The sequence below is a fragment of the Acartia tonsa genome, chromosome 4 (genome assembly GCF_053477335.1).
Source record: "Acartia tonsa isolate MP-2025a chromosome 4, ASM5347733v1, whole genome shotgun sequence".
Lineage (NCBI taxonomy): Eukaryota > Metazoa > Arthropoda > Copepoda > Calanoida > Acartiidae > Acartia > Acartia tonsa.
Genome location: NC_137263.1, coordinates 3,705,236 through 3,721,075, shown reverse-complemented (window position 1 = coordinate 3,721,075; position 15,840 = coordinate 3,705,236). Strand labels below are relative to the sequence as shown.

The 15,840-nt window shown below is 35.2% G+C and overlaps 1 protein-coding gene across 1 annotated transcript; it reads left to right on the top strand.

Annotated features, from left to right (window-relative positions):
• Window positions 1-207: 207 nt before the first annotated feature.
• On the top strand, window positions 208-15,148 carry LOC145315717 (uncharacterized). Its single transcript, XM_080155748.1, has 15 exons — window positions 208-396; window positions 891-1,002; window positions 2,008-2,058; window positions 2,366-2,466; window positions 3,428-3,570; window positions 4,189-4,719; window positions 5,402-5,475; window positions 6,862-6,984; window positions 8,640-8,834; window positions 10,422-10,553; window positions 11,748-11,846; window positions 12,418-12,470; window positions 13,393-13,468; window positions 13,962-14,030; window positions 14,744-15,148. The coding sequence occupies exons 1-15, from the start codon at window positions 275-277 to the stop codon at window positions 14,846-14,848; spliced, it is 1,986 nt and encodes a 661-aa protein (XP_080011874.1). The 5' UTR covers window positions 208-274; the 3' UTR covers window positions 14,849-15,148.
• Window positions 15,149-15,840: the final 692 nt, after the last annotated feature.

Here is a 15,840-nt window from a genome sequence, read left to right as displayed (position 1 = left end):
ATGAACAAAAATGGTAGGTATTATTTTTATGATTTGTAGTTTAATATTCGCTTAAATTGTCTTAAATACGATGCTCTACTTGATTTTTCAGTATGGCTGAGAACTTTTCTAATTCAGAGCGGACATGAATTTGTTTTGAAGCCATGCTGAATTACCTTTTCTGAACCCCTCCAAAATCATTGTGATAAACAAGAAAGTGATAAAAATACAATAATTATTTCAGATAAAAATGTAAATTAATGACTAAACAACAAGTGATAATATAAAATCCAAAATGGAGCAAGAAAGTTGTTTTATATGTGGGGTAAAAATTGGGAGGGGTAACAGGACGGAGGTGGGGAGCCAGGAGAAAATGGAGAAACTTATTTCAGTCAGTAATACTGTAGAACACTCCAGGTGAGTTGATAAATTCTGTCAATTGTATGACCGTACGTTCGCCCGTCCGTATAAGTATTTTTGCACAAAAACTCTAATTACAGAAGGGCTATCTGAAAGGTTCTTTAATTTTAAGATCCTTCAACCAGTCCTAATCAATCTAGGACACAACTGCGTCCCAGGGATATAAAGGTATAAGACAATGGCCGATAAATTGATTTACCTTCAGTGACTTCACGATGATGATACATAATACTACTCCTTCTGTAGATTACAATTAATGTTTGAAATGTTATAACACTACTCAACTTAATAAACCAACCAATCAAAGTTCAGTAAAATTCCCCAAAGTAGTTAAGCCAGCGAATAAGAAAAAGTTATTGTAAAACTTTAAGGACTAGTGTAATAAACAGCCCATTGTCCCCTCTCTCTCTCTCTCTCTCTGACTCTCAATTCTTATCATGTACTGGCAGATTTTGATGTAGTATTCTTTCAAACATAAATTATTATTTCAGCACAATAATATCCGACATCCTATCACGAATATTGAACGAGACAGTTATGAGAGAAGAAATTGTTTGTCGTATTTGTTATAATCTTCTCAATGATGTCGATTATCACCTCAAGGTCAGTATTAGAGAAGAAATTGTTTGTCGTATTTGTTATAATCTTCTCAATGATGTCGATTATCACCTCAAGGTCAGTATAAGAGAAGAAATTGTATGTCGTATTTCTTATAATCTTCTCAATGATGTCGATTATCACCTCAAGGTCAGTATTATTCCTTCCCATGGTTGGTAGGAAAAGTCCAGGGCAGATTAAACCACATGATTTTTTTTCCTGGTTTTAACCACCAACAAAAATCTATAGCGAAAATCCACCTTGAAAAAAATGCTGTTTTCGGTTCTAAATTTAATTACCTTCTACTTTTTCTTAAGAAACTTTTTTTTCGTCTGTACACGCAGTATAAAAACATTAATATTTTCAACAAAAAAAGACTTCGTTCTTTGTTTTCAAATAAAAATAATGTTGCTTTCTAAAAGTAAAAATAAGTCTTTTTTGTTAAAAATTCTAATGTTTTTATTCTGTGTTTTTTTTCCAAATATTTAAACGGTTAAAACGGAACTTTTCAAAAGTCCACGGAAAAAGTCAGATTTTTGCCAACCCTGTTCCTTCCTCTCCATTAGGATTTTTATCTTTCGTTTAATAATTTTTTTTTTATTTTTGTCTTACTTATATGGCCTGTATGAAAACAATTACTGCATACTTCCTAACTTTTAGGTAACTGCCATTTAGGAAGAAAATTTCCATGTAAATGTATACTTTTAAAATCCTTTAAAATCACAATATTTATTTTTAATAGGGTTGGGCCAGATACTTTTTTGCCGGATACCGGATATTCAGCTGATTTCTAATGCCGGATATCCAGTTCCGGCCGGATATCTGGCCAATGTTTAATATCCGACAAATTATCGGATATCTGACATTAAAAAACAGCCGTATATTCGGTATCCAGATAGTTTCAATATCCAGTATCCGGCTGGATAGTTTCAATATCCTAAATCCGGCCGGATATTCGGCTATACCGGATTTCCGGCCCAAACCAAATTTTTAACTAAGACTATATTTTAGGAAGCACAGGAGAAAACAGATGAGATTACTGCTAAATTTTTAGACAAGGAATTAATCAAGAAATAAAAAAATATATTATTAAGTAATTTTCATAAAAGTTTCATTTTTTAGAAAAGGGGGGAAGGGGAATCAAAATTTTTTTAGTTTAAGGAAACTACATCCCAACAGGAAACTTTTTTGCCAAATAACCTATTCTCTCACTCCTAAGACAAAGCCTATGCCATGCCCCCTGTTTACGCAAAAGTGTCAGAACTCCCCCCCCCCCCCTTATTTACATTTAATGTTGTTTTTAAATAATGTAATGATGTGTTTTATTTTTTTTTAATTCTTGATTAAAAATCTTGATTTGTGGCAGGAAAAAGACCCTCTGCAGTATCAGCCAAGCAAACTTTTAGATCCCAGAGAAACATCTGCTCTGGACCATAAACTATATGACAAAGGGGGCGCCTTAGGTTCCAGGTAATAAACCTATAGTATGGATGTATAACCAGACAACTACCTGGATCTTCCTATTGGGGTTCCTTTTTCGTCTGCTAGCGAATTGCTTTCTGCTGTTTTGTAGCGGCTTGGCTGTTTTAATATTTCCGACGCTATTGATTGGTTTTTAAAGACTCAATTCACAGGGAGTAAGGGAGGGGACAATGGGCAATTAATTCAATATAAGAGTTATCAAAGAAAGGGCATGAAATCCAGTTTAATCCAATAAATTTGTAGGAAATTATAAAGGGATTGTTAATTGAATAATAGATTTTCATAGCGTCATGTAAAGTGAAATCGGAACTTGTTTTTGATGAAATATATTGAGGTTTTTTGGTGTGATTTTTATATTAAAAGATTATTGGACCCGGCCAGCTGCTAAGAAGAATATCACTGCCCCTTTTTATTCTGTTTATTTCCCTTGCCCCTTGCCCCCACCTTCCTTCTCCCTTCTCCCCGTCTGCTACATTCAAAACTAACACAACGAGTGTTTATTTCCCTTCCCCCCACTTCCCTTATCCCTTCTCCCCGTCTGCAATATTCAAAAAATACATAACGAGTAGCGGCATTCTATGCGCAAGTCCCCAAACTCAGTCAGAAACTGCTAAATTCTTGCACATTCCCTTTAAGCCAGTCCCCAAAGTCTGAGACTCCTAAAAATTGAATATTCGATCCATTGTCCCCTCCCTTACTCCCTGCTCAATTCAAGGTTGGCAAAGGGTCCTCGTGAAGAGGACATAGTTATTTAACCCCTTTACTTTATTGTTTTACTCTAATGTAGGGTTTAGCCGGATATCCGGCCATTTTTAATATTCGGCTGGATATCAGATATTGAAACTATCATGTTACCAGATATGATATCCGGCATTAGAAATCAGCCGGATATCCGGTATCTGGTATCCGGCCAAAAAAGTATCCGGCCCAACCCTACTCTAATGTCCAGGTTGTCTGGATTGGATAGTGGTCTCCTGCGGAAAAAGGAGAGGAAATCTCATGGGAAACTTGTGACAACCACGGGCATTAGACCTGACAGCAGATATTTTCAAAATCAAAATAATTATAATGCTCAGAATGATCACAGAAAAGGTACCTAATATTATTTTGGAATTCAATCTGCCCTTAATTTTTACGTGTAATGAGGTGCTTTATCAATGAATCCTTATAATAAAGTAACAGGATGTGTGTATGTCTGTCTGTTTGTCTGTCTGTACCGAAGGATCTCGCTAACCGCTGAACCGATCAGGTTCTGCTTAACAGGGTATGTTCTCATCGGTCCCGGCAAGGTTTATAACTATCTTGGGGGAGGGTACCACTACCCTCCCAAGAGAAATAAAAAATAAAAAAAAATTTAAATATTTGAGTACTTGAACGAAACATAAAGAGATATCGTAGAATTTGAAAGCAATAAAGAGGTATCGTAGAGACTTGAACAAAAAAAATATTTAAAATGCCTCTATAGGCCTCTAGGGGCGTAGCCGCTAGTGTAGAATATTATGACAGGGAATAAATTGTCGTCAATTTAGGTTGCAATTTCCCATGACATTTATTGGTCAGTTCGTTCATCTAGTAGGAGGGGTGGTATGGGGTAAATGAGGTGGAGTGGAAGGAGGGTATAGTTATTTTGCAGCAACAGGGGAAAAAGTATTTTATGCAGAATATACAACACCCCTGATATGTCTTTAATAATCAAATTATGCATTTTAGGTAGCCAAAATAGATATACACCAACTCAAAACATTCAACTAGCTCCTGTATCTAGCACCCAAGGCCAATCCTCCCTATATCCCCGCCTTGCCGCCTCGGATCACCATCAGCCGCCTCACAGCCCGCCGCAGGATTCTGAGGTCGGGGCCAGCAGCGCAGACGAGATGACGGTCAACGCGTTGGCAGAAAAGAAACGCCGCCTCATTTCCCGAGTGCTTGCACCAGGAAAGCGTAGCAAACACGATTCCAGACTTGAGGATTATAACTATCAAGATTTAGATGATCTTGAAATTGCTGGCATTGATAATAATTACGAGGAGCTTACTATTGACTCTGACAGAGAGAGGGAGAGAGATGAAAAGCGAAGGAAAAAGGAGAGGAAAAAGAGAAAGAAGGAGAAGGAGCGGAGAGAGAGACGGGAACGGGAGGAGATACGTCGCCAGGATCAAGTTCTCAGGCTGGGCACTCATCATCATGGTGGGGCAGAGAAAGATGAACTCAAAGAAAATACTTCTCCCCAGAGAAATAAAGGTAGGATTTTTTATTTTCTAGGCATTAAAGAAATTGTTCTATGTATTTTTTTCTTCTTAATTGATAATGGTAATGGTAATTTTGTTCATTATCATTACGGATATACCTTAAGTTATCGTCCATTGTCTTATCTGTAAGATCCCTGCTTTTGACTTTTGGGTCCAATTATCTAGACTTGGTAGATTATTTTAATGAGAAATATAAGACTAGATGAACTTTTTCTAGTTGGCTTCGAAACCAATTCATATCCACAGAATTTGAACCGGTTTTCAGCTCTACTGAAAATCATGTATAGCATCGTATTACAGAAATTTTCCATGAATAAAAATCATAAAATTAACACCTACATACCAGTTTTGTTAGTCCTTTAATCGGGTATAGTCCTTTTCACGACATCCCTCCATAAGGAGCGATTATTCGTATTTTTCACAGTAGCTTTTCTCCTATTTCTAGCCCCTGCGGGGGGCTCTAACCCTGCGGGGCCAATTACCTAACCCTGTGGGGCAATCACCTAACACAATATAACCTAACCTAACCTAAAATAACCTATAAAAAGCCATTTTAAAAATACGAAGAATCGCTCCTTATGGAGGGATGTCGTGAAAAGGACTATACCCCTTTAATCTTATATTTTTTATTTTATTGTCCGCAGAAATCTGTCTATAATACGATATAATTTTAGAAATTCGAACCGTGGATTTAGCAGAGCTGGGCCATTTATTTTCCACGACCCAAGAAGACCTACAGCCAGTTCAGGTTTTAAATATTTTTTATGTATTTGCCTTTGGTCTATTTTAAGGGAGGGGGCGGTTGTGACTTTTTTTAATACCAAAACTACAGGAATTCAACTTAAAAAAGAGTTACAGCACTGAAATTTGGAATGACATTCGCTTTAAAGAGACACAATGTGGAACTGTGAAGAAAAGTTGGTGAAACCGCCGTTTCCCGCCAAAATTTATTTTTTGCGGTAGTGGCGGTTCCGCCGCCGTTTCTTCCCATATCCACATTGTACCTCTTTAAACCAACTTCAATACCAAATTTCAGTGCTATAACTCTCTTTTTAGTTGAGTTAATTTGACATTTAGTTTTGGTTTAAAAAGTGTCACAACCGCCTCCCCCCTTTAAAAGGTAGGTATTTGATTTTTTTCTGTTGCTTATACATAGTTTTTTTATTAGATTAAATTATAGCCTCGTTTAAAAACTTTCCCCCGTCAGAAATTATTTAACAATATCTCATTTTCTTCAATGACATGGGTTTTATATCGGAAAAAATATTTCATTGTTTTCAACAAATAATGCCTTAAAAACTAGTTTTAAAAAATATTTGTGGATCATTACCAATTTACAAGGTCATTGTTACGTACGTACATGAAAAGTAAATCTTTTTCATTTCTGAAAGGTATACGTTTTCATAAAAACTGATCTTGTAAAAAATGTATATAATAGAAAATAATTTTCCAGTATCGCTTCGAAACCGATTAATATCCGGTGGATTAGAACAGGTTCTCAGTCATACTGAAAAATAATGTATAGCGCCGTATTATATCCGGTTTTCTACGAATATAAAATGAACAACCAGGTTATTTTTATCCCGTGACTTCGGGGCGAAATAAGGGGGGGGGGTTCTGACACATTTGCGTAAACCTGGTATATAGGCTTTATCTTTGGACTGAGAGGATAGGTTATTAAAGATAAAATCATTCCAATATAATGAATTTTCCCAAGTTTTAAGATTTTTTGGATAGGCCTGCAGGTTCAGGAGCTCTAGGCCTCCAGGTGGTCTCTGTACAGGTAAAAATGAAAAAAAAATTTTTTTAAGAGTTAGGGGTCAACTTATAAAACAAAATATGCATCTTTTTGAATGTTATTCACATATTTGAAGAAAAAACATGCATATTTTGTTTTATAAGTTGACCTATAACTCTTTAAAAAAAAAAATTTTCATTTGGGAAAATTCATCATATAAGAATTATTTTATCTTTTATAACCTATCCTCTCAGTCCAAAGATAAAGCTTTTACACCAGGTTTACGCAAATGTGTCAGAACTCCCCCCCCCCGCCCCACCCCCTTTGTACATTTTTACATCCGCGGAAAGCTGTTAATTATACGATGTGATAAATAACCAATAACCATTATATTAGCTTGTATCCCGAAAAGCAGTGCCAACTCCAGCTGAAAGAAAACAAATGGATTATAATGATCAGAACCAAACTTATTTTATTTTACCTCACTCATCCAAGCAAGACAACATTGAATTGGGAGAGGTAATATTATAAATATTGATTAACAAGAATGACAACATCAAATAAGCTCATAAAAAGAGGGAAGTCATTTTCTAGTAAATCCCGTAAAGGTGTGTGTTATAAGGCCTAAAAATAGTAGTAGAACGATAAGGTGCTCTATATTTTTGTATTCCCTATTGAATAGAACAATAGGGAAATTTTTTTTTTTTTGATAACCATACCTGGAATATCTTAAAAAAATAAGAAATTTCTATCAAACGCTTTGTTTGGCTCAAACTGACAAAAATTAAAAATATATAATTATAATAATAATGTTTTCTATAGGTACAAGGTAAAGGTTAAGAACAATCTATACCATTAAATAAAGGAAGAAGCCATTCTTTACAGGTTGATTTATTCAAGGTGACAAAAATTAGTTTTATGTTTGTGGAATTTCATGTTTGTTGGCTTTGAAGTAGAAGGTTTCAATGTGCATTGTTTCATTTCAATTTCACTACAGCGAACAACTACATTTAAGAAAATTTTTTTCTGTAAATTAAACTTTCATTATCAAAAAACTGACTTGTTTTTCAACTATATTTTGGTCAATCTTTATTATAAAAAAAATATTCTGGCTTTAAAATAGGATTTGAAACTAAAAATGACATACTACACAACAAGCAAAGAAAGAATATGACATGCAACCTCCACTTTGAATCTCTTACCTTCTTATATAGATTGTATATCTGAATGTTTTCAAAATTGTCTGTATGTAACTTGTTGTGTTGGTTTGTTTCACTAAGTCATTGTATTAATGATTTGTTAAAGTTTCATTTTAATGTTCACTGCTCGTACAACCTGTAAAGAATGGCTTCTTCCTTTATTTAATGGTATAGATTGTTCTTAACCTTTACCTTGTACCTATAGAAAACATTATTATTATAATTATATATTTTTTTAATTTTTGTCAGTTTGAGCCAAACAAAGCGTTTGATAGAAATTTCTTATGATAGATATTCCAGGTACGGTTATCAAAAAAAAAAAAATTTCCCTATTGTTCTATTCAATAGGGAATACCACTATATAGAGCACCTTATTGTTCTACTACTATTTTTAGGCCTTATAACACACACCTTTATGGGATTTACTAGAAAATGACTTCCCTCTTTGTTATAAAATAGGTTAAAAATCAATATATTTTAAATGGATCTACGTACTTTCTGGTAACGATTATAGTTACTACGCTTCCTAAATCGTACCTAATTGTTATAGGAATCATTATGCAAAGTTTGAAACCAATAGGACCATTTTATCCTATGATAAGCGACAATCTATAGCTGACTCATAAATGAACGAAATGAAAAAAAAACTAAAATATTTCAACCAATGAGATCTCTCCTATTGGCTCATTTAGACAATATATCTCTTGAGTAACTCTATTCCTATACCTTTAGCATCCAGTACTAAATTTACCCCACTGACGTTCATTTAGAAAAAATTGACCATTAATTGTAAGATGATAAATGTATAATCCAGACAACTACCTGGGTCCGGTGTTAGGGTTCTTTTTCGTCTTTTTCCGGATATCCGGAAAGTTTCAATATCCGGTATCCGGCAGAATATTAAAAATAGCCGGATATCCGGCAAAACCTACTATTTAATCCCTTCGCCCTCTATTGTTTTACTCGAATGTTAAGATATCTGTTGGGCATGTGATAGCAGAAGCAGACCCGCTGGGCGGTGACGTTACTGTAGCCAACAACAAGGACCACGTCAACCTCAAGTATGACGAGGTCCAGGAGATTAATGTCATCCAGACAACCACCACCACTGCGGACAACAACTCGCATTCTCAGTCATTCTCTACTCCAGCTTTTACAACACAAACACAGGTGAGAATTTTTCACACAAAATAGTGGAAACTTTAGAGTAAAACACTAGAGGGAGAAATGGTTAAATAACTGTATCTCCCCATCGCAACCGCCTTGTACAACCTTTCTATTGGGTCATTGAAAAGTAACCAATGGTGTCTCATATAAATCTACACTATACACTGTTGTGGAAACACTTTTAACAAAATTGAGATGTTTCTTATTAAACCCTGGGATCTAAAGGGACTAGACAATGGCCGATAAATTAATGTACATCCCCAAAGATAACACACAAATTTTTGTAGATTAAAATTAGTGGTTGAATGAAACGTTTGAACACTCAACATAATAACCAAACCAATCAAAATTCTGAAAAAGTTGTTATTCTAACGATTTAAAAAACATTGTTGTAAAACTTTGGGGACTACTGTAATAAACTGAACATTGTTCCCTCTCTCTCTGCTTTAAACCAACTACTGATATCGACCATTATTGTAACTTAAACGTATTAAGGTCTAAAGTTTCTTCAAAGTTTAGATTTATTTCATCGCCGCTATGTATATTATGTATAATGAATTTATAAAATCCCCTAAAAAAACTATCTTGTATAAAAGATTTTAACTAGGGTGGGGCCGGATACTTTTTTGGCAGAATATCTGGTTAACGCCGGATATTCGGCAAATTATCAGTTATCCAGTATTAGAAATTAGCAGGGAGTAAGGGAGGGGACAATGGGCAATTAATTCAATTTAAGAGTTTTTAAAGAAAGGCCATGAAAACCAGAATAATCCCGAAAATATGGTGGAAATTGTAAAGTGATTGTTGATTAAATCTAGAAAACCATAAACTAAGAAAAAAGTTCCAAGAAAAAAAGCAATCATTTGAAAATAAGATTACCAGTATTACAGACTGACATAACCATTCTGTAATTAATTACTAGAAATATCTCCCTGGATCTCTTCAAATGACAGGAAAAGAGAAAAGAGATTTGGGGGCAAGTGATGTGAACACGGAAAAAAGGGGCAGGCAGGCGTGTAGCTGGATGGGCAAGTATATGACCCGCACGCCTTCCTGCCCCTTTTTATCCTGTTTATTTCCCCCACCTCCCTTCTCCATTTCCCTTTCTCGTCTACTTTTAAAAAGGAGGTGGGGATGAAGGGAGTGAAATATAGTATGGGAGGGGGGCCGTGTATTTATATTTGAACTACTCTCTGTCTGCAAAACTATATATATTCAAAACTAACATAGCGAGTAACGGCATTTCTTGCGCAAGTCCCCAAACTCAGTCAGAAACTGCTAAATTCTTGCACATTCCCTTTAAGCCAGTCCCCAAAGTCTGAGACTCCTAAAGATTGAATATTCGATCCATTGTCCCCTCCCTTACTCCCTGAGAAATTAGCCTAGTTTTTAACTTTTTGTTGTACCAGCAGCATAGCTTGGTTTATCATTATTAAACAAAAAGGCTAAAATATAAACAAAAAATAGCCTAAAACCACCCTGGGACCTATGTGAAAGGAAAACTTAATCATTTCAGCAGTTTTTGAAATCTTAGGCTTTGGTATAAAAAAAAACTTACTACTTTTTAATTTAGGATATTTGTTTATTTAGATTATACCATCTGTGAATTCAAGTCCTGTGAAAGGGAGTAAATCCACCCCCTCCATACCATGTCCCCACTGTGATAAAAAGTTTATGAGGGGGCACAACATGAGAGTTCATATCAACAGAGTCCATAATAAGGTAATACCTACAAGGGAGAGGGGGAGGGGGTTCTGACACTAGCGTAAAGATGGAGTATAGGCTTTGCCTTAGGAGTGAGAGGATAGGTTATTTGTCAAAAAAGTTGCCTTTTGAGATGTAGTTGTCTGTACATTTTTAAAAAATGGGTTTTGCCACTAGGTTCAGCGGCTGTAGGCTCCAGGTCTTTTAAAATCTTGTTTGGAGAGTTAGAAGTCAACTTTTAAATCAAAATATCCTCTCACTCCATAGACAAAGTCTGTGCTCCCTGTTTACGAAAAAGTGTTAAAACTCCCCCCCCCCCCCCCTTTTACTTCTCGAGGGCGTGGTGTTGCTCTGGTTTCGAGCCATCTCCACGGTTCTTGATACACACGATCCTCGTATTATATTTGTTGAGTAAAGCTTCCATGCTTACGATGGGTATATATTGGACTAATTAACAGACAATCAACCCTTTAGTTGCACAATCTTTGTCTAGAAGTCCTAACTGTGCATGGTAATGAGTTGCACTATGGGCCAAGCCATTATCCCTACTCTTTACTTTTGATGGATCCCGCTTGACATCAGCAGTAGATACGCTTTTTTTCGTCTCTATTATAATCCTTGTAATAAAGTAACAGGATGTCTGTTTGTCTGTCTGTCTGTTTGCCTGTGTGTACCGAAGGATCTCGCTAACCGCTGAACCGATCGGGTTCTCCTTAACCGGGTAGCCTCTCATAGGTTTCGGGAAGGTTTAAAACTATTTTACTTGAAAGCAACATAGATAGGTATCGTAGAGACTTGAACAAAAAACAAACATTTAAAGTGCCACTAGAGGCCTCTAGGGGCGTAACCGCTAGTTTAGAATAAGATAAAAGACAAACTATCGTGAAAATCCATATAAATTGCAAAAAAAATGTACATATAAATAGAATTCTTTGCTTTACTTAATATTAGTTTTTTTCTGGTATGGCTTCGAAACCGATTAATATCCGCTGGATTAGAACCGGTTCTTAGCCATACTGAAAAATCATGTATAGCATTGTATTACAGACAATTTTTGAAGAATATCAAAATAAAAATCATAAAATCAATACTACTATTGTTATCCCTGGCCTTCGGTACCTCAGGTATAAAAAAAGCTGGTTTTAATCTTACATTTTTTTCATTTTATTATCCACGAAAAGCTGTCGATAATACGATGCAATTTTTGTTTAGTACAAACCCTGGCAATGTCAATTTTGCGAGAAATCATTTGCAACAACTTCTGACTTGAAGCAGCACATGTCTTCACATGGCATGGGCAAAATTCATAAGGTAAATTAATACAGATCTTATTTTTTTTAGTTCCGACGCTACTCTATAATTCACTATGTCTGTCCGTCCGTCTGTTTGTCCGGAAATGTGATTTTCGAATGCTATTTGTTAAGATTCCCATCATTATGAAGCTTAATTAACTGTAAAACATACAATGCTATCGGACTGCTTTTTAGCAGGTTTTGGGCTATTTTTATAATTTTCCAAGAATTTGGGGATTTTCTGACTTGAAACAGCAAATGTCTTCACATGGCATGGGTAAAATTCATAAGGTAAATTAATACTATACCTAGATGTACAATGTCCGGCCGGATACCGGATATTGAAACTATCCGGATACTGGATATCCGCCTTATTTCTAATGCCGGTTATCCAGCCGGATTACCAGTAATTTGCCGGATATCGGGCCAATTTCAATATCCGGTATCCAGCCAAAAAAGTATCCGGCCCAACCCTATTTTATATGAGGATAATTTAGAAGAGGGGGTTGCTAGATCAAGGTATAAATGACACTTAGAAACAGATTTAGAATCATAATCTAATTTCTCTGATTTGATTTTTACTAACTTAGTGCGCTGATTGTGGGAGACAATTTAATAACAGAGATTCAGCTATTCTTCATAGGTAAATATAGAACTTTTATTGTCTTACTTGAGGCCTCTCTAGCGGTCATTGAGGAAGGGGGGGGGGGGGAGGATGTTTGCACCATCTACTTTCATTTGTAATTTAAAAATAAGAAATTGTGAAGGGGGCACTTAATTTTTCTGGGGCGATTTATCTTTGGAGGTTGGTGGTACCCTTCCCATAAGAACCTACCCAGGACATATAAGTGCAAAGGAGAAACTTATCGGTTCAGTGGTTAGCGAGATCCTTGGGTACACACAGACAAACACGGATCCTATTACTTTATTATAAGGACTAGCTGCTGCCCCCCTAGCATCTATAAGCTCTGTATTTGAAGGGTAGAAAAAGCAGTAAAATATCCTAAAACCATCCCAAGGCATAAATGTGAAGATGAATTAAATAGCCTAAAAACATCTTACGACCTAAGAAATAAATGGAGAGCTCAATCGGTTAAGTAGTTAAAGAAATCTTAAGCTACAGACAGAAAATCCTTACTACTGTATATAATAGGAGAAGCAGGGTTTCGGATCCGCATTGATTGTATGCGGATCCGGATCCTCAAAATTTGGTCAGTGCGGATCCGGTTCCGGATCCTTGACAATAAAAATAAAATCACCAAACTTTTCAAAAAAAAATCTCTTTAATTCGAAGTCAAAAATACTTTTAATTTTCAAGTCTGAACCTAAACCTTAAAGATTGGCTCTCATCAAGAGAATGTCTGAGATTTTATATACATTTAGGTACATTTTTCCATTTTTTCTGCATTTTTTTTGAGTCCAAGGATCCGGATCCTTGGACTCAAAAATATGCGGATCCTTGCGGATCCGGATCCGAAACCCTGAGGAGAAGGATGAAGACTCACAGGCATTTATCAAATACTTTGTTTTGGTCAACTTAAAAAGTTTTATATTTTTTTTCCTAGGAAGCAGCATAACAACGAGAAAACCCATATCTGCACTGAGTGTGGCAAAGGATTTTTCAAAGCATCGTGCCTTAGTGTAAGTACTTAGTGTAGAAATTTGCATTTATGGTTGTTCAATGTTCATGCAGAAGTTTAATAAACAAAAAAAACTTCTATAAATACTTTTTTTTTGCGAAAACATCTAGCTTTTACCTTTAGCCTCTATGATGGATTTATTATTACTTTGATTTACACTAGATTTTCATGTTCTATAATAAAGTGAACTCTATGGCAGGCTAAAATATCGATCTCCCCCTTTACCACATCCCCTATGTACTATACGTGATTATCAACTGATCATGGAAAGAAAATAGTGGGTTTGTGGGTTTCGTCCTATTTTCACAGTAGCTTTTGATAGGTTATTTTAGGTAAGATTAGGTAAATGTTAACGATTGCCCTGCAGGGTTAGGAAATTTGCCTCGAAAGGTAAGAGCCTTTCGAAGGGGATAGAAATAGGAGAAAAGCTACTGTGAAAATATTACGAAACCCTCTACTTCGTTTTCATTTCATGATCCAGATAATATTTTTAGAGACATTTACGCTGTCACACTGGTGAGAAACCTTTCCAATGCGAGTTTTGTGAACGAAAATTTGCACAGGTAATGTTACAGGATATCTTTTCTTAATTATTAAGTATTGTAAAATTTAACCTATTTAACCCTGACAGAAATAAATTATTAGTATCTTATTTTCTGCGGTGGATTGGGGAGTTTTTTTAGTGTTTTTTTTTAAAATAGGTGTTTTAGAAATATTAATTTATGGATCAAAACAAATTTACAAGGTTATTTGTAAAACAAAACAACTGTAAATGCAGCCAGCTACCAAACAGCTGGCAGCACAGTCATTGCCCAAACAACAATAGAAACTGATTGGAAAGGTCTTTAAGATAACTGATAAAATCAATTTCTAAAAATGGACGGAAAATGCACTGCACACAAAAACGCGCGAATTAAAAAAAATTGATCTTTTAATTATGGTTTTAAATACTGGCTTTTGTATTTTAATCATTTGTTAGATAAAATAGTAAATGGTAAATCTTAGGGTTGGGCCAGATATGCGGTTTGGCCGGATATCCGGCCATTTTCAATATCTGGCCATGTTCAATATCCGGTAATTTGCTTATTTTTTAGCTATTTTAAATACCAGGCCAGGTCGGATACCGGACATCCGGCTGATTTTTAATACCGGATATTCGGTAATTTGCCGGTTATCTGGCAATTTTCAATATCCGGCCGGAAACCGGATATCTAGCATTAGAAATCAGCCAGATATCCGGTATCCGGCAAATAATGTAAATTTGTAAATATTTTAGGTTGCTACATTGAAGCATCATTTGAAAGTGTGTAAATTATCCACTGAAAACGCCACAGAGGCAAAACAAAAATTAAGTGTCCAGTTTGTTCAAGTTGTAGTATAATCAGGTGGCGAGGGGAAATTGGGCTGTTTATTATACACTAATCCCCAAAGTTTTATAATAACGTTTTTGTATTCGTTGGCTTAACAACTCTGGAGACTTTTGTTGAATTTTGATTGGTTGGTTCATTGAGTTGAGTGTTGATATTGACTTCTCCCCTAATGTACCTATTTGTAGATGAACATTATTTGATGAAAAATTACTGTTGTTTTAAACAATAAAGTCCTGATCTTAGATTAGTGATCTATCTTAACCACAAAAAGTAAAGCCAACCAACGACAGTTCCATTCAAAGTCAATTGCACCCCCCCCCCCCTCCCTCCCTCCTATTTCATAATGTTATTATGTGACTTAAACATTTATTACAAGGCTAAATATACAGTGTGTTTTTTTTTATGAGAACTTTTTTGAAAGCAATTTTACCCCACTTATAGTTATCAGAATTTAATGATTAATGGCTTATTTTCTTCGTTTTTTATTATAACCATTTATAGAACATCAAAAAAATATTTCAGTTTTTATTAAAAAAGTGCAGTAAAATCAAAAATTCAAAACCTAGGTGTCAACATCTAAAAATGGCTTTAGCGCATTTTTCTCATACTCAAATCTTCTACCCTTTGCAAGAATGGCTGCAAAACGCTTCAAAGTTGAGATACAGACTTAAAAATTTAAACAGATACTATTGGGGACATGTACTAGAACATATCAAAGTTTGAAGGCCATATCTCAACCAGGGAGGGAGAACTGAAAATCCATTTTTTTTCTTGCAAAGGGTAGAAGATTTGAGCTTAAGAAAAATGCGCTAAAAACATTTTTAGATGTTGACACCTAAGTTTTGAATTTTTGATTTTACTGTACTTTTTTAGTAAAAACTGAAATATTTTTTTGATGTTCTATAAATGGTTATAAAAAACGAAAAAAATAAGTCATTAATCATTAAATTCTGATAACTATAAGTGGGGTAAAAAAATTGCTTTCAAAAAAGTTCTCATAAAA